We start from the raw sequence: 22,942 nt of genomic DNA, 5'->3' as shown, positions 1-22,942 counted from the left end.
TTTAATACAAATCCCTTATGGGGATATAAAAGTATGCCTCTGACAGATTGAGGGAAGATAAACTTCCCTTGTCTTACTGCCACTATTACTGATCGTAGTGTCTATCTTAACGTGGGACCCTGAGACACTTGTTGATGCCTTTGAGATCCAGCGCTGGATGAAATGACTCATCCGTTCTGGACATCACAAAATAAATGGAAATTTCCCTGATCCTTGTTCCTGAGCAGGTACTGTAACTATTGCTTATAGCTCCTGTAACCTATGGCCTCCTTTCTTGATGGGGAAGTGAAGAGGGAAATCATGAAAGCTGGGGGAAATTAGTCTTTAACTCGGGACATAGCCCCTGCAAATGACATCTAGGACCCACTGGTCCATCTTGACTTGGGTCCACTCCATGAAAAACTGAAGTAGGCATCCGTCTACTGGAGGAATTCCCAGAGAGACTTGTTGATTGTCATTTAGGAGGTTGGCTGGTCCCTGCCTGACCTTGATTGTTTGGACCCTCAAAAAGGCTGGCTCGATTTTCTAAACCTCTGCAGTCTGGAACAACCCATCCTCTATCTATAATAATCCCTGAGGCAATATTGCCTTGAAGACTCTAGAACTGGCTCAAGGATTGTCTTCTGGTAACATCAAGGGCTTTGATTCCCCTAGGTCCTTTACGAGCTTCTCTAACTCTTCTTCGTAAAGGAGACCCACTTTGAAGGATAACTTGGCAAATCAGGACTGACGCCTCATCCACTGACCAAGTCTGTAGGGAATATCCCAATTCTTGCTAACAAGGACAAGCGGCTAAGATGGACTCTCTGACATCAGTAAAAATAGACATTGACCTATGTGGGCTATGCAAAGATAAATGCAGAGGAAAAAAAATAAGACTCTGCAGTGATGTGACTAAACCAGATGGATTTATTGACCCCCTTCTAGCTTAAGGGGCACCCAAAAGAGGCCAAAAGCAACACGAGGACAGATGTTACTGTGTGGATCGGTACTGCAATAATATTGGGGTCTCATTTTATGGCTCTAAAACCAATCTGAGAGCCGGTCTTATCAGTGCCCCATCAAACCTGGACAACTGTCATTCATCAGGCTGACCACGTGCTGAACTTGCCAGCAAACAAAGATGGTCAAAGAGCAGGAAAACTGGCTAATTAAAAGCTTTAGTTATGCATTTACCTGACTATGCATGAAGCTGTGGAATTATGTATTGGTGAGCCCTTATAAGCAGCAGGGGTGCAAGCGCTCAGGGTCGTTGTCGTCAGCAGATCGCTCCCCATAAAGAGAAAGACACAGCCCATCTGAGCGCTGTCACCTCCCCTGGCCAAGATCCACGGACCCACTGTGGAGAGACTGGTTCCCTCCAAAAGGCCCCAAAGTAGAGAAACTGGGTGCACCTTGCTGCTAGACAGTGACAAGGTGAAGCCCTTCTCAGCTCTGGACACCCTTACATGGTAGTCCAGCCCACAGAGAGACCAGCCTGCTGAAGATCCAGAGAGGGTCCGCTGCAGGTCCCATGTGGTGAGAATTTTAATTTTTATTTCCTATGCTGTGGGTCAGAAAGCTAGAAATTAACAACCCTTTACAAATGTAAGTTTCTGCTAAAGAGAGGTGAAGTCAGCATTAATTAATTATAATCTGTTAATCACCGAATGTCAAGTATGCTTTTATAATGGAGAAATTAGTTACCTGATAATTTTTGTTTCCTTAGTGTAAACTGATTTAGGACCAGTGGGTTAGGTACCCTGCCAGCAGATGGAGACTGAGCAAGCAGATGTCATAGTATACATAATCCTGCAGTGACCCCAGCCTGCCAGTATTGTCTTCAAAAGCAACTATTGAGAGACTAGTAAAAAAAAAAAAAAAAAACTTGATTAAAAACAGTCAACTATAAGTGTACCCAACCAACAATAAGCACTGAACTCAAGAACATAGATACCCCAAGGTAGGGACTCAAACACTTACCAGTAATCCCTTGGGATCTGTATCCTCACTGGCGGATTATTGATATAATCAGTTGGCAGCCAAGGGCGGGAAGCAGAGTCCATCTGTTTACACTAAGGAAAACAAAATTATCAGGTATATAATTTCTCCATTTCCTAGCATGTAGGCAAATGGGACTTAGAACCAATGGGATGTACCAAAGCTACTCCAAAACATGGTAGGAGGCTGCCCATGGTCCAGTCAACACCACATGTGCAAAGACTGCATCCTCCCGAGCCTGCACATCCAGACGATAAAACCTGGAAAAGATTTGTAAGGACCACCACAACGCAGCTAGGCAAACGATGGGAAACAATGACCTAACCTCCGCACATGACACTGCCTGAGCTCTACTGGAATGAACCCTAACCTAAGCAGGCAACGGCTTTTTAGCATCCACATATGCAGCCGTGACTGCCTCCTTAATCCAGCGAGCTATTGTAGCCTGCGAAGCTGGTTTGCCCTGCTTCCTTCCACTGAGAAGGACAAAGACGATCCAATTTTCGGAACGGTTCAAAAACCTCCAGATACTACACAAGTCTCTTGACATCCAAGGAACGCAGGAGGTGACACTCATCCCTGACCTTATCCAGGGACGGCAAAGAAATTGATTAATTCAAATGAAGGAGGGAACAGTATACAACTGCAACTCCCCTGGAGTCACCCGAAGGAACAGCTCCTGGCAAGATAGGGTCTGCAACTCAAAAATGCAACAGGCAGAACATATAGCCACCAGGAACACGGTCTTCAGGTCAATAACTGCAAGGAAAGGCTATGCATCAGTCCAAATGTAGGGCCCACTAAAAAAACTCCAGCACCAGGTTAAGACTCCTCAAAAGAACCGGCAACCACAACAGAGATCGAAGGTGCTTCACTCCCTTTAAGAAACGGGCCACATCAGGATGGGACGATAGGGAGACACCACTTACCGTGCGCCTCTGAAACATGTAAGAGCCGCAAACTGAAACTTCAAGGAATTAAGGGTCAATCCCTTATTCAACCTATCCTGCAAAAAATCCAGAATAAGTAGGATCTTAACCAAACGAGGAAGAACACCATGCTCCTCGCACCAGGCCTCAAACACTCTCCAAACCTGCACATAAGCTAGAGAAGTGGAGAACTTCCGAGCACGGAGAAAGGTAGCAATCACTACAGAAGAATATCCACGCTTCCACAGGCGAGCCCTCCTAAGGGCCAAACCATAAGACAAAAATCGAGCCGAATCCTCATGAAGAATCAGACACTACTGCAACAGATCCATGTACGGCAGAAGACGAAGGGGGTCTTCCACCAGGAGTCTCTGCAAACCTGCATACCATGGACACCTGGGCCAATCCAAGGCTACCAGGAGTTTCTAGCCCGCTGTGGATTTTGATTCTTTGAATGACCCTGCCTAGCAAGGGCCACAGAGGAAAGGTATAAAGCAACTCATCTTCTGGCCAGACTCATACGAGAGTATTGATGCCCAGGGACCACAGATCTCTCCTGCGATTGAAGAATTGAGGAACCTTCACGTTGCAAGAAGTCACCAACAGGTCTAGGGACGGAAGGCCCCAGTGATCCACTAACAGCTGAAATGCTTCGGCAGACAACACCCATTCTCCGGGGTCCAGGCTCTCCCTGCTGAGAACAAATCTGTTTGTACATCTTTTCATAAGAAATTACCATGCTGGGTCAGACCAAAGGTCCATCAAGCCCAGCATCCTGTTTCCAAAGAGGCCAAACTAGGCCACAAGAACCTGGCAAGTACCCAAACACCAAGAAGATCCCATGCTTCTGATGCAATTAATAGCAGTGGCTATTCCCTAAGTAAACTTGATTAATAGCAGTTCATGGACTTCTCCTCCAAGAATTTATCCAAACCTTTTTTGAACCCAGCTACACTAACTGCACTAATCATATCCTCTGGCAACAAATTCCAGAGCTTAATTGTGCATTGAGTGAAAGAATTTTCTCAGATTAGACTTAAATGTGCTACTTGCTAACTTCATGGAATGCCCCCTAGTCCTATTATCCGAAAGCGTAAATAACCAATTCACGTCTACTCATTCAAGACCTCTCATGATCTTAAAGACCTCTATTATATCCCCCCCTCAGCCGACTCTTCTCCAAGCTGAACAGCCCTAACCTCTTCAGCTTTTCCTCATAGGGGAGCTTTTCCATCCCCTTTATTATTATGGTTGACCTTCTCTGTGCAGATCCCTGAGGCACTCCACTGTTTACCCTTTTCCACTGAGAAAATTGACCATTTAATCCTACTCTGTTTCCTGTCTGTCTTTTAACCAGTTTGTAATCCACAAAAGGACATCGCCTCTATCCCATGACATTTTAGTTTTCTTAGAAGCCTGCGATGTGGGAGGCTGAGATCATCTGAAGATATCCTTCCGTCCATTCCATAAGTTGGTCTATTTCCTGTGACACTTGCCAGCTCTTGGTTGTTCCCTGGCAATTGATGTAGGCCACCATCGTTGCGGTCAGGCATCACGCAGACCGCTCGACCCAGTAGTCTGCGGCTAAACTGCAAGAACGCCAACCTGACCACCCGGGCTTCCAGGCGATGGATGTTCCAGAGAACCTCTTCAGCTATCTGTTCCTACAGTGAGCTCCCCAACTCTGGAGACTCGCATCTGTCGTGAGCACCAACCAGTTCGGGGAGGAGAAGTAAACTCCCTCTCTCAGATGAGCTTCCTACAACCACCACTGGAGGAGAGAGCAGATTTCCATCAGCAAGTGGAACAGAAACGAATAGTCCTGAGTCTGCAGGTTCCAACAAGACAGCAGTGAGCACTGAAGAGGACACAAATGCACCTTTGCCCACAGCACACATCCAGGGTTCCGGCCATCAAACCAAGCACCCGTACACAGCTCCACACCATCAGGCAGATAGTTTGTCAACTGACGCATCTCAGACATCAACTTTTGAATCTGTGCATCTGGTAGAAAAACCTTGCCCAGTCTAGAGTCAAAGTGAATTCCCAGATATGGCAATAACTGAGAAAGCCAGAGACTGCCCTTGGCCAGCTTCACCACCCAACCAAGCTCCTGCAACAAGGAAATCAACTTGTTGGTCACCAGACTGCGCTCTATCAAAGAATCTGCCCAAATCAGCCAGTCATCCAAAAATGGGTGCACCAGGATCCTATCTTTTCTCAATGCCATTGCCATGACCCATCATAACCTTAGAAAATGTTCTGGGGACAGTGGTCAGACCAAAGAGCAGCGCCTGAAATTGATAATGGCGACCCACCTCGGCAACGCATAGAAAACGTCTGTACTCCAAACAGATGGGAACATGAAGGTAAGCCTTGGAAGATCCAGGGAGGTCAGAAACTCCCCCAATTGTACGGTCATTATGACAGATCATAAGGTTTCCATGCAAAAATGAGTCACCCATAGATGACAGTTGACACTCTTGAGGTCCAGGATGGGACAAAAGGAACCTTCCCTTCTTGGGTACAACAAAATAAATGGAATAGCACCCTGTATTTTCCTGAGACAAAGGCATGAGAACTACAGCCCTCGGCCGGAGGAGCTGCAGAAGCAAAGACTCCACTGCCTGCTTCTTCTGCTGGGAGTGGCAAGGAGACACCATGAACACTTCCTGAGGAATGCCGCGAAACTCCAGCACATATTCTTCCCAAATCACTTCCAGGACCCATTGATCCAATGTGTTCTCGACCCACCTCTGATAAGAGAGAGATAGGCATCCCCCAAAGGTGGGTCGGCAAAACTTCATTGGGAAGCTCGGGACGATCCGCCACTCGAGCCTGCTCCTCTCTTGGACTGTCGGGGATGAAAGAACTGAGACCTATCAAAAGGCCGAATCCTCTGAAAGGTCATGTTTCTGTAGGGATGAAAACGCTTGAAACCCCCCGAGATGACCCTATTAGAAAAGGGGAACTGCAAATGCTTATCTTCATTTTCCCAACTACCGGAAGATTCGCCCTACTTACTGGCCAGCTTTTTCCAACTCGCTCCCAAACAAGAGTGAGCCTTTAAAGGGCATTTTTGTAAGATTAGCCTTGGAGGCTGCGTCAGCTGACCAATTACACAACCATAGCTGTCGTCTGGCCGCCATTACCAAAGCTACTCCTTTGGCAGAGGTACGGACCAAATCACAGCAGTCTGCTAAAAAGGTGGCAGCGTGTTCCATAACTGTTCTGGAATTCACCCCAGAATCATCCACCACCTGAGAGGGGCAAGAACGTGCCACAAGAGCGCAACAGGAAGCAATATGCAAGCTCATTGCCACTGTATCAAAGGCCTGCTTAAGGATAGATTCAACCCGCCTATCATGCACATCCTTCAAGGCTGCTCCACCCTTCACAGGATAGTCATCCATTTAGATACAGCACAGACAAGCACATCCACTTTGAGAAAACACAAACGCTCTCTCACAGCTGGATCCACAGGGCATAGGCCTTCCATTGCTCGACCCCTGTTGAAATTTGCTTCTGGGGCATCCCATTCAAGATCAATCAGTTCTTTACTGGCATCCATAACAGGAAAAAAGCAAGAGGCTTTATGCAAGGAGACCAAAATAGGATTCTTCTTTGGCTCTGATGAAGAATCCGCCCCAGGCAATCCCAGTTATCTCCAATATCTGGGAAATCAGGGCCGGTATTTCATCTCTACGAAAGAACCATAAGATGGTTCGATATGGCTCCAAACCAGAAGGAATTTCACCATCTTCCAAGGAAGATGGCAAACCAAGGCGTGCCACTTTACTTAACCATAGGAGTGGAAGAGGGAGAGCCACCAGATGAGGGTCCAACCTGACCTAGTGGGCAAAGCGGAGGACTGCACCTGAACAAAGGCTTATAAACCCAGGAAAGAGATCTAGGCATCATAGTGGATAATACACTGAAATAGCCCAGTGTGCTGTGGCAATCAAAAAAGCAAACAGAATGTTAGGAATTAAGAAGAGAATGGAAAATAAAACTGAGGATGTCATAATCCCTCTGAATCGCTCCACTGTGAGACTGCAACTTGAATACAGTTCGGGTCATCACATCTCAAAAAGGATATAGCTGAACTGGAGAGTGCAGAGAAGGGCGACCAAAATGATATGGGGCACTGAATGGCTGCCCTATGAGGAAAGGCTAAGGAAGTTAGGGCTGTTCAGTTAGGAGAAGAGACGACGAAGGGGAGGATATGATAGAAGTCTACAAAACCAAGAAAGGACTTGAACAAGTTAATGTAAATCAGTTACTTACACTCTCAGATAATAGAAGGACCAGGGGGCACTCCATGAAGTTAGCAAGTAGCTCATTTAAAACAAATCAAATAAAATTCTTTTTCACTCAGCACATATTTAAGCTCTGGAATTCATTGCTAGAGGATGTGGTTACAGCAGTTAGTGTAAATGGGTTTAAAAAAGGTTTGGATAAGTTCCTAGAGGATAAATCCATTAACTGCTACAATGGTAGTTAATAAGCAGTAGTAGCTTGTGGTCTATCTAATGTTTGGGTACTTGCCAGGTACTTGTGACTTGGATTGGCCACTGTTGGAAACAGGATACTGGGCTTGATGGACCCTTGGTCTAACCCAGTACGGCATATCTTATGTTCTTATGTAAACTCCACCCAAGAAAAAGCAACCAGATCCAGACCAAGCCCAGACGGTACTGGAGCAGGCCCAACTGAACTGCCATCTTCTGCAGAGAAGCCAGTCAAGGGAGTGCCAAGATCTGGCACACTACCAGCCAAAACCGTAACCAGACCATGATCAGAATGAGAGGATCCAGGCTTAGCAAAATCCCAGGACGACAACTCTCCCTGAGCATCCAAACAGCGCTGACCTACTGGAAGACAGGTCAGGCTGAGAAGCCCTAATATGGCAGGCAATGCAAAGAGAAAGATGCTTAGGCTTGTTTATCGGCACATGAGCAGCAGTAACTGTGTATTCAAATAGCTCACACTTAAAATATTGCGCACACAAATTATATGCACCCCAGCAATAAGCGCAGCAAGACACACACTGCTGAAGCGTATCACCACACACAAAAAATTATGTGCGTAAAGGTCGTGCCTAGCGCGGCATACACTGCGCACACAGACATCCTGTAGAAGGCAAAGCACACACAAGCGCGCACAAAAACGTCATGGTGGCCTACCTCATGGCGCACCAAGAAAAGCCTACCGCGGGGCCTAGCCCACCTGGTTGCCCAGTTTCCCTAACCTCAACGGAAGTGGGAACGACATTGGAACAGTGCACCAAGCACGGAGACCAAAGGAAGGCCTAAAACCCCCTCTCTGTAGGTGCTTGGTGCACGTCCCGATTTTTTTTTTTTTTTTTTTTTTTTTACACACACACTTATTGGAGCTCAGCACTTACCAATTGAGTGCTGAGATTGTCTCCAGCTGCGGGAGAAGAGGGCATCTACCGTCACTGCCATGCTCAGCCTTCTGCACCCGCTCCCTTTCAGCTGAACAAGCAGCCAAGTCCACGCCAGGAACCAGCTACTTGATCAAGGCAGAACTCTGAGGGACACGGAAATCACCTCAGGAATTCTCAACTGGGGAAGGGACCTTTAGGTATCACCACACGAGAGCAGAGCTTTCGTTTCTCAATATAAAATGGAGAAATTACTTACCTAATAATTTTGTTTTCCTTAGTGTAGACAGATGGACTCAGGACCAATGGATATAGTGTACTCCTGATAGCAATTGGAGACTGATCAGATTGAAATCTGACGTCAGCCCTAGTACATATACCCCTGCAGGAAGTGCAGCTCTTCAGTATTCTCCTCGAAAAGCATTGTGGATATATGTATGACTGAATAATTTGAATAACTTGATTAAACTTTATAACTTGGATAACTTGATTAATTTTACAACTTGGTTAACTTAATTTGAACCGGTTGAATTGGCTATAGCTGGAGACCACCAGTGCCCTCAACCGAAAAACGTTGACACCTGGTAGGGTGAATGTCCAGGATGAAGGAAAGCATGGCTTACCCATGAACCACTCGCTCCTGGGGATGTCCCCCGAGAATTCCATTAGTAACGGCAGCTGTGGGTGGGATGCTGAGTCCATCTGTCTACACTAAGGAAAACTAAATTATCATGTAAGTAATTTCTCCGTTTCCTAGCGTGTAGCAGATGGACTCAGGACCAATGGGATGTATAAAAGCTACTCCCGAACCGGGTGGGAGGCTGCCCGTGACCCACTTAGTACTGCCCTTGCGAATGCTGTGTCCTCCCGAGCCTGAACATCCAGGTGGTAAAACCTGGAGAAGGTGTGGCTGGAGGACCATGTTGCCGCCCTGCAGATCTCGGCGGGCAACAGCATCTTGGTTTCCGCCCAGGACACTGCCTGGGCTCTAGTAGAATGGGCCTTGACTTGTAGAGGCGGTGGTTTGCCTGCTTCTACGTAGGCCGCCTTGATGACTTCTTTGATCCAGCAGGCTATGGTTGCTCGCGAGGCCGCTTCCCCTTTGCTTCTTCCTGCTGTGAAGGACGAATAGATGGTCTGTCTTCCGACCTTTCCAGGTATCGGACTAGGAGTCTGCTGACGTTGAGATGGTGTAGACTTCGGGCCTCTTCCAAATTCTTATGTTCATCTGGCGATGGTAGCAAGATTGTTTGGTTGAGATGGAAGTGAGGCACCACTTTGGGAAGGAACGACGGAACTGTGCGTAACTGGATGGTTCTGGGGGTAAGTGAGGAACGGCTCCCAGCAGGACAATGCTTGTAGCTCGGATATGCGACGGGCTGAACAGATTGCCAGCAGGAAGGCTGTCTAATGTTAATAGTCAGAGAGACAGGCCGTGAAGATGTCTGAAGGAGGTTCCTGCTAGGAAATCTAGGACCAGGTTGAGTTCCAAAGAGGCACAGACCACTTTAGGGGTGGTCGGATGTGCTTGACTCCTTTCAGGAAGCAGGAAACATCCGGTGGAGAGACTATGCTGCCGCTCTCGCTCTTGGTCCCGTAGCATGACAATGCGGCCACCTGTACCTTGATGGAGTTGAGGGACAATCCCTTCTGTAGGCCGTTCTGTAGAATTCCAAGATCGCAGGAATTTTGACTGAGCGTGTATGTCGTCGAGGTCCTCGCACCAGGCTTCGAATACTCTCCAAATCCTTATGTATGTTAGGGATGTGGAGAACTTGCGAGCTCGGAGTAAGGTGTCAATTACTGCCCCCGAGTATCCTCTTCTCCTTAGGCGAGTCCTCTCAATGGCCAGACCATAAGAGAGAATAGAGCTGGATCCTCGTGGAGGATCAGTCCCTGTTGGAGCAGGTCTCTGTGTGGAGGTAGCAGCAGGGTCGTGGCAGGGAGATTCCACAAACTTGTCCGGAGGGAGGTGGTGGAAATCCAGGTAATATCCCTCTCGAATGATGGATAGGACCCACTTGTTCAGGGTGTTGATTCCCTGGGACTGGGGTTCCTGCCTGTGGCTGAAGAAACTGGGTACCTGGGTGTTGGACCGGTTTGCCAGGAGGTCCATGGTTGGTGTTCCCCAACGGTTTACTATCAATTGGAATGCTGTGCTTGACAGTTTCCATTCTCCTGGATCTAGACTTTCTCTGCTGAGATAGTCCGCTGCGACATTGTCCTTCCCGGCAATGTGGACGGTCAAGATCTCCTGAAGATTCACCTCCGCCCATGCCATTAGAAGGTCTATTTCCAGAGACACCTGTTGGCTTCTGGTTCCTCCCTGACGGTTGATGTAGGCCACTATTGTGGCGTTGTCCAACATTACTCTGACCGCTTTGCCTCAGAGTGTGACCGAACCTTAGGCAGGCTAGTCTGACTGCCCGGGCTTCTAGGCGATTGATGTTCCATCTCGACTCTTCTTCGTTCCATTGCCCTTGGGCAGTTAGCTCCTGGCAGTGTGCTCCCCATCCTCGTAGGCTGGCATCCGTGGTGAGTAGGATCCAGGTTGGGGTCCGAACTCTGTCCAGGAGCTGAAGCCGTACGGTGTAGTTCTGGGACAGTGGATTCCATCATGATAGTAGTGAGCGTTGTAGGGGTCTCATGTGAGCTCGTGCCATGGGACTACTTCCAGTGTGGATGTCATGAGGCAGAGAACTTGTAGGTAATCCCATGCTGTGGGGCGAAGTTCGCTCAACAGGGTTCATAACTGGGTCATCAGTTTTGATCTCCTTGTCAGTGTCAGGATGACCTTATCTTGTTTGGTGTTGAACCGGACTCCCAAGTATTCTAGAGATTGGGAAGGCTGCAGGCAGCTCTTGTTTATGTTGACCACCCACCCGAGGCTCTCCAGTAGAGTTTTGACTGTTTGTTGCCTGGTGGCTTTCCTCTGGGGATTTCGCTCTGATCAGCCAATCGTCTAGATAAGGGTGTACGCGGATTCCTTCCTTCCTCGGTGTTGCTGCCACCACCACTATGATCTTGGTGAATGACCGGGGTGCAGTGGCTAACCCGAAAGGTAGTGCCCGGAACTGGTAGTGACGGTCCAGGATCGAGAAGCATAGAAAATGCTGATGCTCTTGATGGATCGGAATGTGTAGGTAGGCTTCCGACAGATCCCGGTTGTATTGCCCTTATTACCGAGCGTAGGGTTTCCATGCAGAAGCGAGAAACCTTCAGGTGACGGTTGACCGCCTTGAGGTCCAGGATAGGTCTGAACGTTCCTTCCTTCTTGGGAATGATAAAATAGATGGAATAATGGCCAGTATTTATTTGTTGTGGAGGTACCGGTATTATAGCCTCTAAGGCTAGTAATCTGATCAGTGTAGCTTCCACTGCCATTCTCTTGGAAGGGTCGTTGCAGGGAGATTCCACAAACTTGGCCGGAGGGAGGTGATGGAAATCCAGGTAATATCCCTCTTGAATGATGGATAGGACGCACTTGTCTGAAGTTATCTCGACCCATCTTTGGTAGAATAGGGCCAGTCTGCCCCCTATGGCTTCTCCCTTTGGATGGGTTGGCTGATTTTCATTGTGGGGTGCGGCTGGGGCCAAGCTGGCTCTCCTTTTATTGTGCTTGTTCCGAAAGGACTGGCTCCGGCCTGCAGGGTGGGCCGCTTGATATGAACTTCTATATGGGTTGAAGCGCTGTGATCCTCTGCCCCTGGAGGTCCGGGGGAAGGATAGCTGGTTTCTCCTATTCCTATCCTCCGGTAGCCGCAGCAGTGGGGACTCGCCCCATTTGTTGGCTAGTTTCTCTAGTTCGCTTCTGAACCGGAGTGTTCCCTTGAAAGGCATCCTTGTGAGTCTCGTTTTGGAGGATGCGTCGGCCGACCAGTTTCGGAGCCAGATTTGTCTTCTGGCTGCCAGGGCAGATGAGACTCCTCTAGCTGCTGTGCATACCAGATCCGAAGGCAGCGTCCGTGAGGAATGATAGTGCTGGTTCCAGGGCTTCTCCAGGGGGTGTTGTTCCTGGTCTGTGCTAAGCAGGCGCATGTAACCACCACACAAGCAGGCCGCGATCTGTAAAGACATAGCGGAGATGTCAAAGGACTGTTAGTCAATTAGATGCTGGACGGCTTGCAGTAGTGGGAAATGGCGGGAGGTCTGACGGAGTCCCTCCAATAGTGGATTCGTCTTAGGTTCCCCCGCGGCACTAGTGTCTGGGATGGCAAGCTCTTTTAGGCTGTTTGTGACCAGGTCTGGAAGCTCATCCTTGGTGAGGAAGCGTCTCATGGGTCGATGGGGTTCTGTCCCCGGGAGTTCCCCTTCTTCCAGAGGTTCTGACTCCTCATCTGAGATGTCCGTGTCCCCGAAGGTGGGGCTTCTGGGCAGTGGGATCACTTCCCTGGGAATAGAGGGTCCCGGCATGTTGAGGTCCACTGGTGGAGCCTGAGGCCGCATTATAGGAGGCCCCGACTGCATGTGGACGAAGTTATGCAAGCCTTTGAAGAATTCCATCCAGGAGATAGATGCTGGGTCTAGACTAGGGGGCGCAGTGTCCCTGGGGAGCCCCGTTTGAAGGGGGGGGGGGGTTCCGCTGTGTAATGCTAGGTTCGGCGTACTGCTCGAAAGGCTGGGGACCGGTACTGGATGGGGAGGGGCATGAGCTGGGTCCCCTAGGGCCTCTTCGCACTGTATACACAGGGCCGTGGCCTCCTCATGCTGTGCAGCTCTAATATGGCATGCTGGGCAGAGGCCCTGAGCTTTGGGTTTGTTTTCCAGCGGTGCCATGGCTTGTGTGCATATCACACAGCTGTGCACTCCGGCACGCATCGAAGTTGTGCGCGTAGGTTTGGTGCGCAGGAAGATGGCACACAGCTCACAATTATGCGTCCAGCACAGTATGCGGTTGGTTAGGCGTGTCGCTTGTGCACTCGGCACTTGTGCCTGTAACATTGTGCGCACAAGCAAATTTGTGCGCACGGCTCATCTCTGTGCGCATGGATCGAAACTGCGGACAGGGCAGCGGACAGAGCCAAAAGGGTGACAGCGACCACACGGACAATATGGCGACCACCTCAGAGGATCTCCACATGGGAGGACCCTCGGGTCTGACTGGGGTCTAGCCCTGCTAGGGCCGATCAACCCGGTGGCACTGGTCCCGGCTGGCGACCTGTGTGTCTCCTCGAGATTCGGAGACCGGAGACTTTTAAATAGATTTCTACCTTACCTTGTCTCGGCGCTTCCCGGTTTCGTTCCAGGCTGTCTCCGGCTGCGGGGAGAGAGAAAATACCTTCACCGCCGGGCTCGAGATTGCACCTGCTGCCTCTCAGCCTCACCTGATTTCGGGGGCTAGGTCCCCACTGAGGGTCAGCCGCCAGACCGAGTTTTATCCCCGAGGGATCGCGGAAATCACCTCGGGAAATCTCAACTGGGGGAGGGACCCAATGGGTGTCACTGCAGGAGTGGGGCTCGTCCGTAGAAGTACGTTTTTCTTCTTAATTTGGTTTTCTTTGGTAAGATTACTCTAACACTGTGCTAACGTGCATAGAGTCCCTAACTGCTATGGAGACGGAAAATACTGAAGAGCTGCACTTCCTGCAGGGGTATATGTACTAGGGCTGAAGTCAGATTGAAATCTGATCCGTCTCCAACTGCTATCAGGAGTACACTATACCCATTGGTCCTGAGTCCATCTGCTACACACTAGGAAATTCTCCTTTCAAAATTCACAGCAATCCATATAGGGAGATGCACCTCCACCATCTGCTGGAGACAGAGAATACTGGCAGGCTGGGGTCACTGCAGGAGTGTATATACTGTGACATCAGCTTGCTCAGTCTCTATCTGCTGGCAGGAGAGCATAACCCACCGGTCCTGAGTCCATCTGTCCATACACTAGGAAACTATTGTTTTTCTTATTTTGTTTCCATAATTTCTTGCGTGTTTCTCAATAAAGTGTTAAGCTTAGCTCTGTGTAATTTAGAAATAAGATTTCTTCGACAAACACTTTGGGGCCGATGCAATACAATGCGCTCAGCCGAATGCACTGTTTAACCCGCTGTTGGACGCCGGTTAAATAGGCACTAATCCACCCTCTAATGCCATAGGGGGATTAGCGCCTATTTAACGTGCATCCGACACGAGTGAATGAGTTAGCGCTCATCACATGCAAATGCATGTGAATGAGGCTATTACTCATTCACTCCAAATGCAAAAAAATAATCGCTCAGATATTAACACCTGCCTGGAGCAGGCATTAATAGCGGAGCATACTGAAAAAAGTACAGAAAAGCAGAAAAAAACTGCTTTTCTGTACTTTTTTTAAAGTTAAAAAAAAAAGAAAAAAAAAAAACTTTGCCAGCCACTTTGAAGACCGACGCTGATATGCTCGGCGTCTGTTTTCATAACCGGCCAGAGTAATGAAAACAGACGCCGGGTTTATCGGCATTGGTGTTCGTAACCGGCAGACCGCCAGTAACCGTGGAGTCATGTTAGCTAGCATGACCCCCTAATTTGTTTATTGCATGGCGCCCCCCTTGCGGACGCCATGCATGCGCTAAGAAAGCAGGCACTGAAAAGTCAGTGCCCGCTTTCCGCAAATTTTATTGCATCAGCCACTTTGATAATTCTCTAAGCAATCAGACAGGAGAGTCACTGGTGAAATAAGGAGGTTTTACACATAAACAGGCCGTTCCGGTGGAGCGCACTGTTAGCCCGCGCGTTTTCGACGCGCTATTTTTACCCTTTATACAGTAAGGGGTAATAGTGCATCGAAAACGCGCAGCCAATCCCCCCGAAACTAATAGTGCCCGCAACATGCAAATGCACGTTGATGGCCCTATTAGTTATTCCCACGAGATACAGAAAGTAAAATGTGCAGCCAAGCCGCACATTTTACTTTCAGAAATTAACATCTGCCCAAAGGCAGGCGTGAATTTCTGCCGGCACCAGGAAAGTGTACAGAAAAGCAGAAAAAACTGCTTTTCTGTACACCCTCCGACTTAATATCATAGCGATATTAAGTCGGAGGCCCCAAAAATAAAAAAATATTTTAAATGTGCCCGCGGGTTGGAAGACGGACGCTTAATTATGCCGGCGTCCATTTTCCGAACCCGTGGCTGTCAGCGGGCTCGAGAACAGACGCCGGAAAAATTGAGCGTCTGCTGTCAAACCTGCTGACAGCCGCCGCTCCTGTCAAAAAAAAGAGGCGCTAGGGACGCGCTAATGTCCCTAGCGCCTCTTTTTACCATGGGCCCTCATTTAAATACTTGATCGCGTGCCCAAGAGAATGGCCTGGGCACGCTTTAGGAGAGCGGGCGCTTGACTCTGAGCACCTGCTCTCCCGCGGGATTTATTGTATCGGCCCGAAAGGGAGGTGGGGGTGGAACCCATTGCTCTGCTCCTTACAGTCTCTAAGCTATAATGGACTCCTAACTGCTAAATTTGAAGCTAGAGCCCAAGAGGACATTCTAAGAAGATGATAAAGGGTATCTGCAAGGAAAGCTACTCCGGACTCTATTCGGGCTGTATCCGGTTATGTAGCAGCAGCTGAACATAACTGGATATTCAGCTGTCACTACACAACCAGGTAAGTTCTACTTATCCAGCTATCTAGCGTTTGAATATCGATCTCTCAATATTTACTAAACTAGCACAAACTGGGTCTGAATTTGTTTACTAATAATAGCCCATCAACAAAAAAATATAAATAGCTTTAGAGTGGGCTTCCCAAACTGTAGGCAGAGACCCCAAAACCTTCAGCTGGGGTCACAAATGCCAGCACTCTTCAGGTGCTAGAAGCAGCAATATTCATAGTGGAAGGCAATGTTAACCTGTGAGCCAACACAACATATTTGTCCGTCCTGGTTCAGAAGCCCTGTGCTAACCTTCGTTACTAATGCTGTTACCACTAGCAGATCACCATCCGACTTGAACCATACATGAGAGAAAGGCAGGGATAAGTGTGTATGGCCAGTGGAGCTTATCACTCTTCTTTCCTCATAACCACTACCCCTAACCAAGAGAAAAATATTGTCCCTTTCATAAAAGACTGCCCTCTCTTCTTACCAGTTATTCACCTATGCCTAAAGAAAAATGTTGCTGCTGACCTTCAGCAATGGAATGTTTGGAGAAGGATCTGTCTGAAGGGAGGGATCAGATAGAGAAGGAATTTGAGGGTTGGATCAGCTGGAGAGGAAATGACTGAAAACAGAGAGGGGGACTAAAAGCAGATCAACTAGGAGAGGTAAAAGGAACTGGGGGAAAAGAAGGGATCAGCTGGGGAAGATGTGAGAAGCAGGAAGATGAGGGAGGGAATGAGGGATGGACTGAAAGGGAAGGGATGACAGGATTAGGAGTAATAAGGCAGCCTTGGAGATTAGAGAGGATCAGATGGGGGGGTTTCAAAAAGGCTAAAATGGGTGAGAGAGAGGGTATGGGCTGGGGAGGTGAGAGGGGCTGGGGGTTGTAAGATGGGATCAGCTGGAGAGTCAAAGGTTGAAAAAGGGGTCTGCTGGAGGGGAGGAAGTTAAGAGAAGAGGTCCTCTGGAGAGACTGAATGTTAAGACACTGAATGGAGAGGGTAGAAGTTGAGCAAGATCAACTGGACTATGGAAGAGTGATATGGTATGATTGTTAGAGGGGACAGTACCCATGATAATTTAAGGTTTGTTTATTTTTATACAGTCATCTCAGTAAAACCATCATAACGGTGAACAATAAATAAGCATTAAAATTAGTTAAAGTGCAGGAGGATAACAATAAAATACAAAACAACAATGTGCTGTGTTAAAACCAGATTCTGCTGTCACTGTGTTTCTGTGTAGGTGCATTTAAACATCATCTGGGGGTCATGTGAATTTTGAAGTGTTAAAATAGGGTCTCTGAAGATATTCCCTCTATTAATTTGTTACTTTTTGAATAAGAGAGCTTCATTAAGAGGAGCAAATGTAGTAAATATACCAGCAAATTTGACTAGCTTTTTGGAAAATTCTAATATTGAGGTTATAGAGAGGAATACTCTCTTGGCGTCATTTATGTACAAACAGGGTGTAAATAATATCATGAAATCCTATTTTAGAAAGTTTCCATTAATGTTCTATGACCAGCCGGTAAAGTTATTTCCTGATTTGGCCCAGGCCACTCAAATCAGGAAAAGAGAATTTCTAACTTTGCGTCAGAAAGTTATTGATTTAGGTTTTTCTTTTATGTTACGCTATCCGTGTCAATGTATCTTAAAAAGAGGCATAGAGGTATTCATATTTTTTCAGTTTGATCAGTTTCAAAGATTCGTGGAATCCAGACAGCCTACTACCTCCTCCCCAAATACTTCCAATGATGACGGGGTTTAAATAAAAGAATTCTGGAGTTTAAATCTATGTTAATGCCCTTGAAGAATTGTTTAGTTTCTTTTTTTTTTTAAATCTCCTCAATGTATTTCACTTGCCTCCGGGCTTCAAGTTACCTATGAAGTTAGTTGCTAAATGATGACTTGAATGATATTATTATGAGGGTGATTAGTTGCTTTAAAGATTGTGAAATTATTATTATACAATGTTAATATCACCAATATGGTCAATGTAAGTTTTTCCAATTTTTTTTTTTAATTTATGCAATTTTCAATTATACAAGACATTACATCTTTACAGAAAAATAGTAAAAGATATGAGTGTATCTCCATATTATCAAAGAAATATTTTTAACATGTACCATACATACAGTACAATTTACTCTCAATCTTTATATTCAAGTCCTCAAAACAGAGAAGATCCATCTCTCAACCTAAAGAAAATATTTATAAGAAATAGCAATAGTCACAATAACAGCCATTTATATATTGTGATAAGCAAGGATTATTATACCTAAGGATTCCCATCAAGTACAGTAGGTTGTGTTTTCCCAACCAAAAACTGGGTAAGTTGGGGGGGGACTATAGAAAACATAAGATTTATTTTGATATTTAATCATGCATTTGCATGGAAACTTAAGGAAAAATACTCCCCCAATTTGTTGCACTTGTGTTCGCATTAACAAAAACTGTTTTCTTTTCTTTTGAGTCTGTCTGGCAACGTCTGGGAATATTTTAACCTTGTGGTGTAGGAACTGCTCGGTTCCATGACGAAAATACAATTTTAATAACCATTCTTTATCCGGTTCTAAAGTTAAGGTTACAATTAAAGTAGCGGGTACAGCCATCTCTGTATCAGAGGTCTCCAGCAGTGCAGACACATCTAAAGTAGGCTCACTCACTGGTATTAATGGTGTAAACACCTCATCTTCAGCCTGATCTCCACGTTGGTTCTCAGGAGCCTTTTTAAACTGTGGTAAGTAATATATTTTTGAAACCGGAGGAATCACATTTTCTGGAACCTTCAATACCTCTACCAGGTACCTCTTGAACATCTCCCTGGGAGGAATTAGTGGCAGTTTTGGAAAGTTTATTAATCTGAGGTTCCTGTTTCTTACAGAATTCTCTAACGCTTCTATCCTCATGTTCAAATTTATATTTTCCTTCATTAATGCTGTTTGCGTCTGTTGTACAGAGTTAGATTGAACCCTCACCGATATTAATTGTTGTTCGTATTCAGTAGTCATATTAGATATCTCAGTCATTTTACCCTCCAAGTCCCCACATTTCAGGGTTAAAATAGAGACTTGCTGAGTTATCAAAGTTTTCAACTCCAAAATAGCGTCCCAGATGTTCTCCAAAGTGAAAACAGAAGGCCTTGTTACTGAAGTTAAAATTGAAATCCCACCAACTTGCTTGGGAACAGTACCTTTGCTGACTAGACCAGGTTCCTTCGGTCTAGCTCCTTGCTCGATATCCTGCCATTGGCCCAGTATGTATCCTGGGCTCTCCACCACCAATGCCGCCGGTATGGACCCTGCTGTAAACGTCCCAACTGCCGCATGGGCCGTCGGCGTTCCCTCCACTTCACGGTTGCTCCTGGCGAGAGCAGGATTTTCGGGTGGCAATCTCTCTTCAGGGCTCAAGGATGAAATTGAGTCAGGGAGAGAGGAGAGCTCCAGTTCCCCTCCCTCCAGCGGCTGGGGCCCCGATATCGGGCTGCTACGCAGAATGTGCGCGTCCATCGGGCCAGTCAAGGTAGCAGGAGCGGGTGCTGCAGGGAAGTTCCCAGCTCGAGGTTTCCTTTTCCTTCCCATTCAGGAAAAAACGAATATCAGGTAATTCTTTTAGAAATTCAGCCCGACGGTGTTCACCCTGCTGACTATGCGTCCGCCATCTTGGATCTCAGCTCTCTAAGCTGTTCTATCAAGTTTTTCCAATTTAAAAGAAAAATTGAATAAATAAAGAATTAAAAAAAAAATAGGGTCCTGTTGTCTAAAACCTTAGGAAGCCTTACTTTAGAGGGAGTATCTAGATTCTTCCCTATCAGTTAAAATCTCTGACAAACAGCCTGCTAACTTGTTCTCTGCCTGTACCTGCAATGAAACAAGCAAGTTTTCCATACATATTTCTAAATTAAAAAAAAAATGTATAAAGCATCAATAAATGTAGAATTCCTAAATATATTTTCGTTGATTCCTGCTGATGTGTCACCACACTCAAGTTTAGTCAAGCATGCACATGAATTTCTTGTTCAAAGGGATGTCACCAGCTCTGCTCCACCTCGCTTCGTTTTCATAATCATAAGTTGTGCCCTTCCAGGATATCACTGCATCACTCCAGCAGAGCCCGCCTCGTGCAATAGTGCAAGCTCACACTCCTTTCTGTACCCTGTAATTTTTTTATTGTAACTAACATTTCGATATTTGTACGCTTTTTCATTGTAAACCCTTTGATGGTATTTTCCAAAGTGTCGAATTTAAATAGTGCTTTATCCAATGAAATGGTCCTTTTGAAAATTTCCTAGCCGATATGAGTATATAATTAAGTATACTGGAGAAAGTACACGCATTGATTTCCCTGAAAACTTTTCCCCATAGAACGTAACTTTGTTGGGATAGTTTTCTTGGGACAATTTAAAGTGACCTTATGCATGTAAGCCGCTTTGAAAACTGGCGAATTTCTGTTGCAAACTTTACGCAAGCTGTGTCAAAATTATCCCGTTTGCTTCGATAACACTTGTAAAAAAAAAAAAATAGCATGCCAATAAAGTTAACGGAAACTGAGTTACATACATTGACCGACCAGAAGCCCACCTTATCACCTCTCTTCCCGCCCTCGCCTTGCTATGACATCACTTACTCGAGCTTCTGGAAAGGTTCCTTGCTCGATATCACATACGTCTCACCCGGCAGGATCTGGTCAAGGGCAGTTATCGGGTGGCCTTCGCGCGGCGTGTAGAGCCGGAGCACGGCCCCCTGCGGCACCTTTACGTGCTGCGTCAACTCCGACAGCAGGGCGTCGAAGGTGGGCACGTGCCGTCCGTTGATTACCAACTTCCGGCCGACGAAGAAAGGGTCCCCATTGCGGTAGAACAGCACCGAGCGGGCCGGGATTAGTTGCGTCGGATAACGGTCATAATATGTCTCATCAGTCGATAGCCTGGCCATGGGAGAGAAAGAAGAGGGGGGCCGGCGGCGTTTAGTAGCACGCTGGAAGTAGCGATGGCTGTGTGGAAGGGTGGGAAAGCCGAGCTGTTTATTGGCGTCTCTTCTACTATGGACATCCTGCGGGAGATTGCTAAGCGGGTGAGGGGGTGACGTCCCTTGCGTTGTGCCTTTTTTGATGCATGAGGTGATTGTAGTGCCTCTTCGTTGCTAGAGGTTTTGCGGCCGGCAGAGTGTTGTGATGTGAGACTTTTTCAGCGCCTTGTGGTTGCACTAATGATGTCATGGGGGCAAGCGTGAGGCGGGTGTGTCATTCTGTGACATCACTCTCCGTAGCAACTAAACCGGAAAAGAGGGAATGACATGGCGAGTATCAAGAACTTTGATTTTCGGAAACCGTGGGGCCCATTTTGTTTGGAGAACCAAATACCGACGTCATGTATCCACGTCGCCTTTATTCAAAGTGGAGGATTCCAAACTGGTACTAGACGCCTTACTAGAAGCTGTATATGGCCAAATATAGCATCTGATTTGTAGGCCCTTTACCTTTTAGATAACAAAGCACGTTATGAAAGATTAGTAGCTAAATTGAATAAGCCTTGGAAGAATCATTCAGGACCATGTGTTAGAATGAGCTGTGTTTTACATCGTGATGAAGTTTGACTTGCTACTTCTTTGTATAACACAATGTCCTATAGGCAGCTGCAGGCCTTGATTGATAAGTCACCAGTTTGCTTGAACATGTAATAGACTAAATTGTATTATTTCTTCACTAGTCCCCTACTGCCTACTTGTTTGACCCAGTGCTTGAAAATATCTCGACCAAGGGACAGATGTTCACAGCTTAAGACATCCTGCACGCAGATAAGATTTCTTACAAAATGAATAAATGACCACAATCTACATAGACTTGTGAAGTATCCATGCTAATGAAAACCTTACAATTAAACTACACACACTTATTTCAACTATCAAACATTGTGAGGAATTGAGTACATGCAATTAAGTTAAAATATGAAGAAAAGCCCTTTAAAGCATTTGATATCTGCAAATAGATTAACATTGGTTATACAGAAAATTTCTGTATTGAAGTATTGCTAATGTAACCCTCTTATAAAATTATTTATAACTTTCTTAGGAATCAGAACTGAAAAAAATGTCAAAAAAAAATTGTGCAATTTCCAAGTCCATCAAGCCCAAAGCTTGTATATCAAGCATTTTCAATATTTTCTTTTCTCACATAAATAAAGACAGTCAAGCTAAGCAACACCAGTTGTCATTACATCTGTATGACAGAAGGTAATTGAAGATTTTTGATTTACAAGTTTTGTGCTTTATGGACTTGGTAACAGCTTAATATCGCTTTTGGTTTTGTTTGAGGGAATTTGACAGTTTTTTTCATTTGTAATCTGATTCCTAAAGAAATTATTTATAATGTTATAAGGTAATTACAATAGTGATTTTTGAAGAGGTATTTATATAGAAACAGAGAATTGTGAAAGCAGAAGACGACTATATGGCCCATCTAGTCTGCCCATCCATCCAAATAATCTAGCTCTTACAATTCCCATCTCTCCCTTAGGGATCCCCTGTATTTATCCCACGCTTTCTTGAATTCATATACAGTTTTTGCTTCCATGCATCCATTACCCTCTTTTGGGCCGATACAGTAAATCCCGCGGGAGAGTCAGCACTCCGAGGCGAGCACCCGCTCTCCCAACGCGCACCCAGGCCACTCTCCTGGGCGCATGATCAAGTATTTAAATGAGTGCCCGTGTTGTCCCTAGTGCCTCCTTTTTGACTGTCAACAGGTTTGACAGCGGACGCTCAATTTTTCCAGCGTCTGTTCTCTAGCCCGCTGACAGCCAAGGGTTCGGAAAACGGACGCCGGCATAATTGAGCATCCGTCTACCGGGCCGCGGGCACATTTAAAATTGTTTTTTTTTAGATTTATTTTTGTTTTTGGGGCCTCCGACTTAATATCGCTATGATATTAAGTCGGAGGGTGTACAGAAAAGCAGTTTTTTTTTCTGCTTTTCTGTACACTTTCCTGGTGCTGGCAGAAATTAAAATGTGCGGCTTGGCTGATCATAGGGCCTTCAACATGCATTTGCATGTTGTGGGC

The 22,942-nt window shown here is 46.3% G+C and overlaps 1 protein-coding gene across 7 annotated transcripts in view; it reads right to left on the bottom strand.

Annotated features, from left to right (window-relative positions):
• DCDC2C (doublecortin domain containing 2C) overlaps positions 1-22,479 on the bottom strand; it is a 376,475-nt gene extending 353,996 nt beyond the window's left edge. For 2 of the 7 annotated variants that reach the window (XM_029595808.1, XM_029595810.1), the window contains exon 1: positions 20,513-22,475. In XM_029595808.1, coding sequence (XP_029451668.1) covers positions 20,513-20,820 — 308 coding nt within the window. In that variant the 5' untranslated portion in view covers positions 20,821-22,475. Of the gene's footprint in view, positions 1-20,512 lie in introns of all 7 variants that reach the window. The other 5 variants (XM_029595809.1, XM_029595814.1, XM_029595811.1 and 2 more) reach the window with 4 other exon arrangements.
• Positions 22,480-22,942: the final 463 nt, after the last annotated feature.

This window comes from Rhinatrema bivittatum, chromosome 3 (assembly GCF_901001135.1).
Source record: "Rhinatrema bivittatum chromosome 3, aRhiBiv1.1, whole genome shotgun sequence".
NCBI lineage: Eukaryota > Metazoa > Chordata > Amphibia > Gymnophiona > Rhinatrematidae > Rhinatrema > Rhinatrema bivittatum.
Note: the sequence above shows the minus strand (reverse complement) of the source record. Positions and strands in the feature narration are given on the sequence as shown.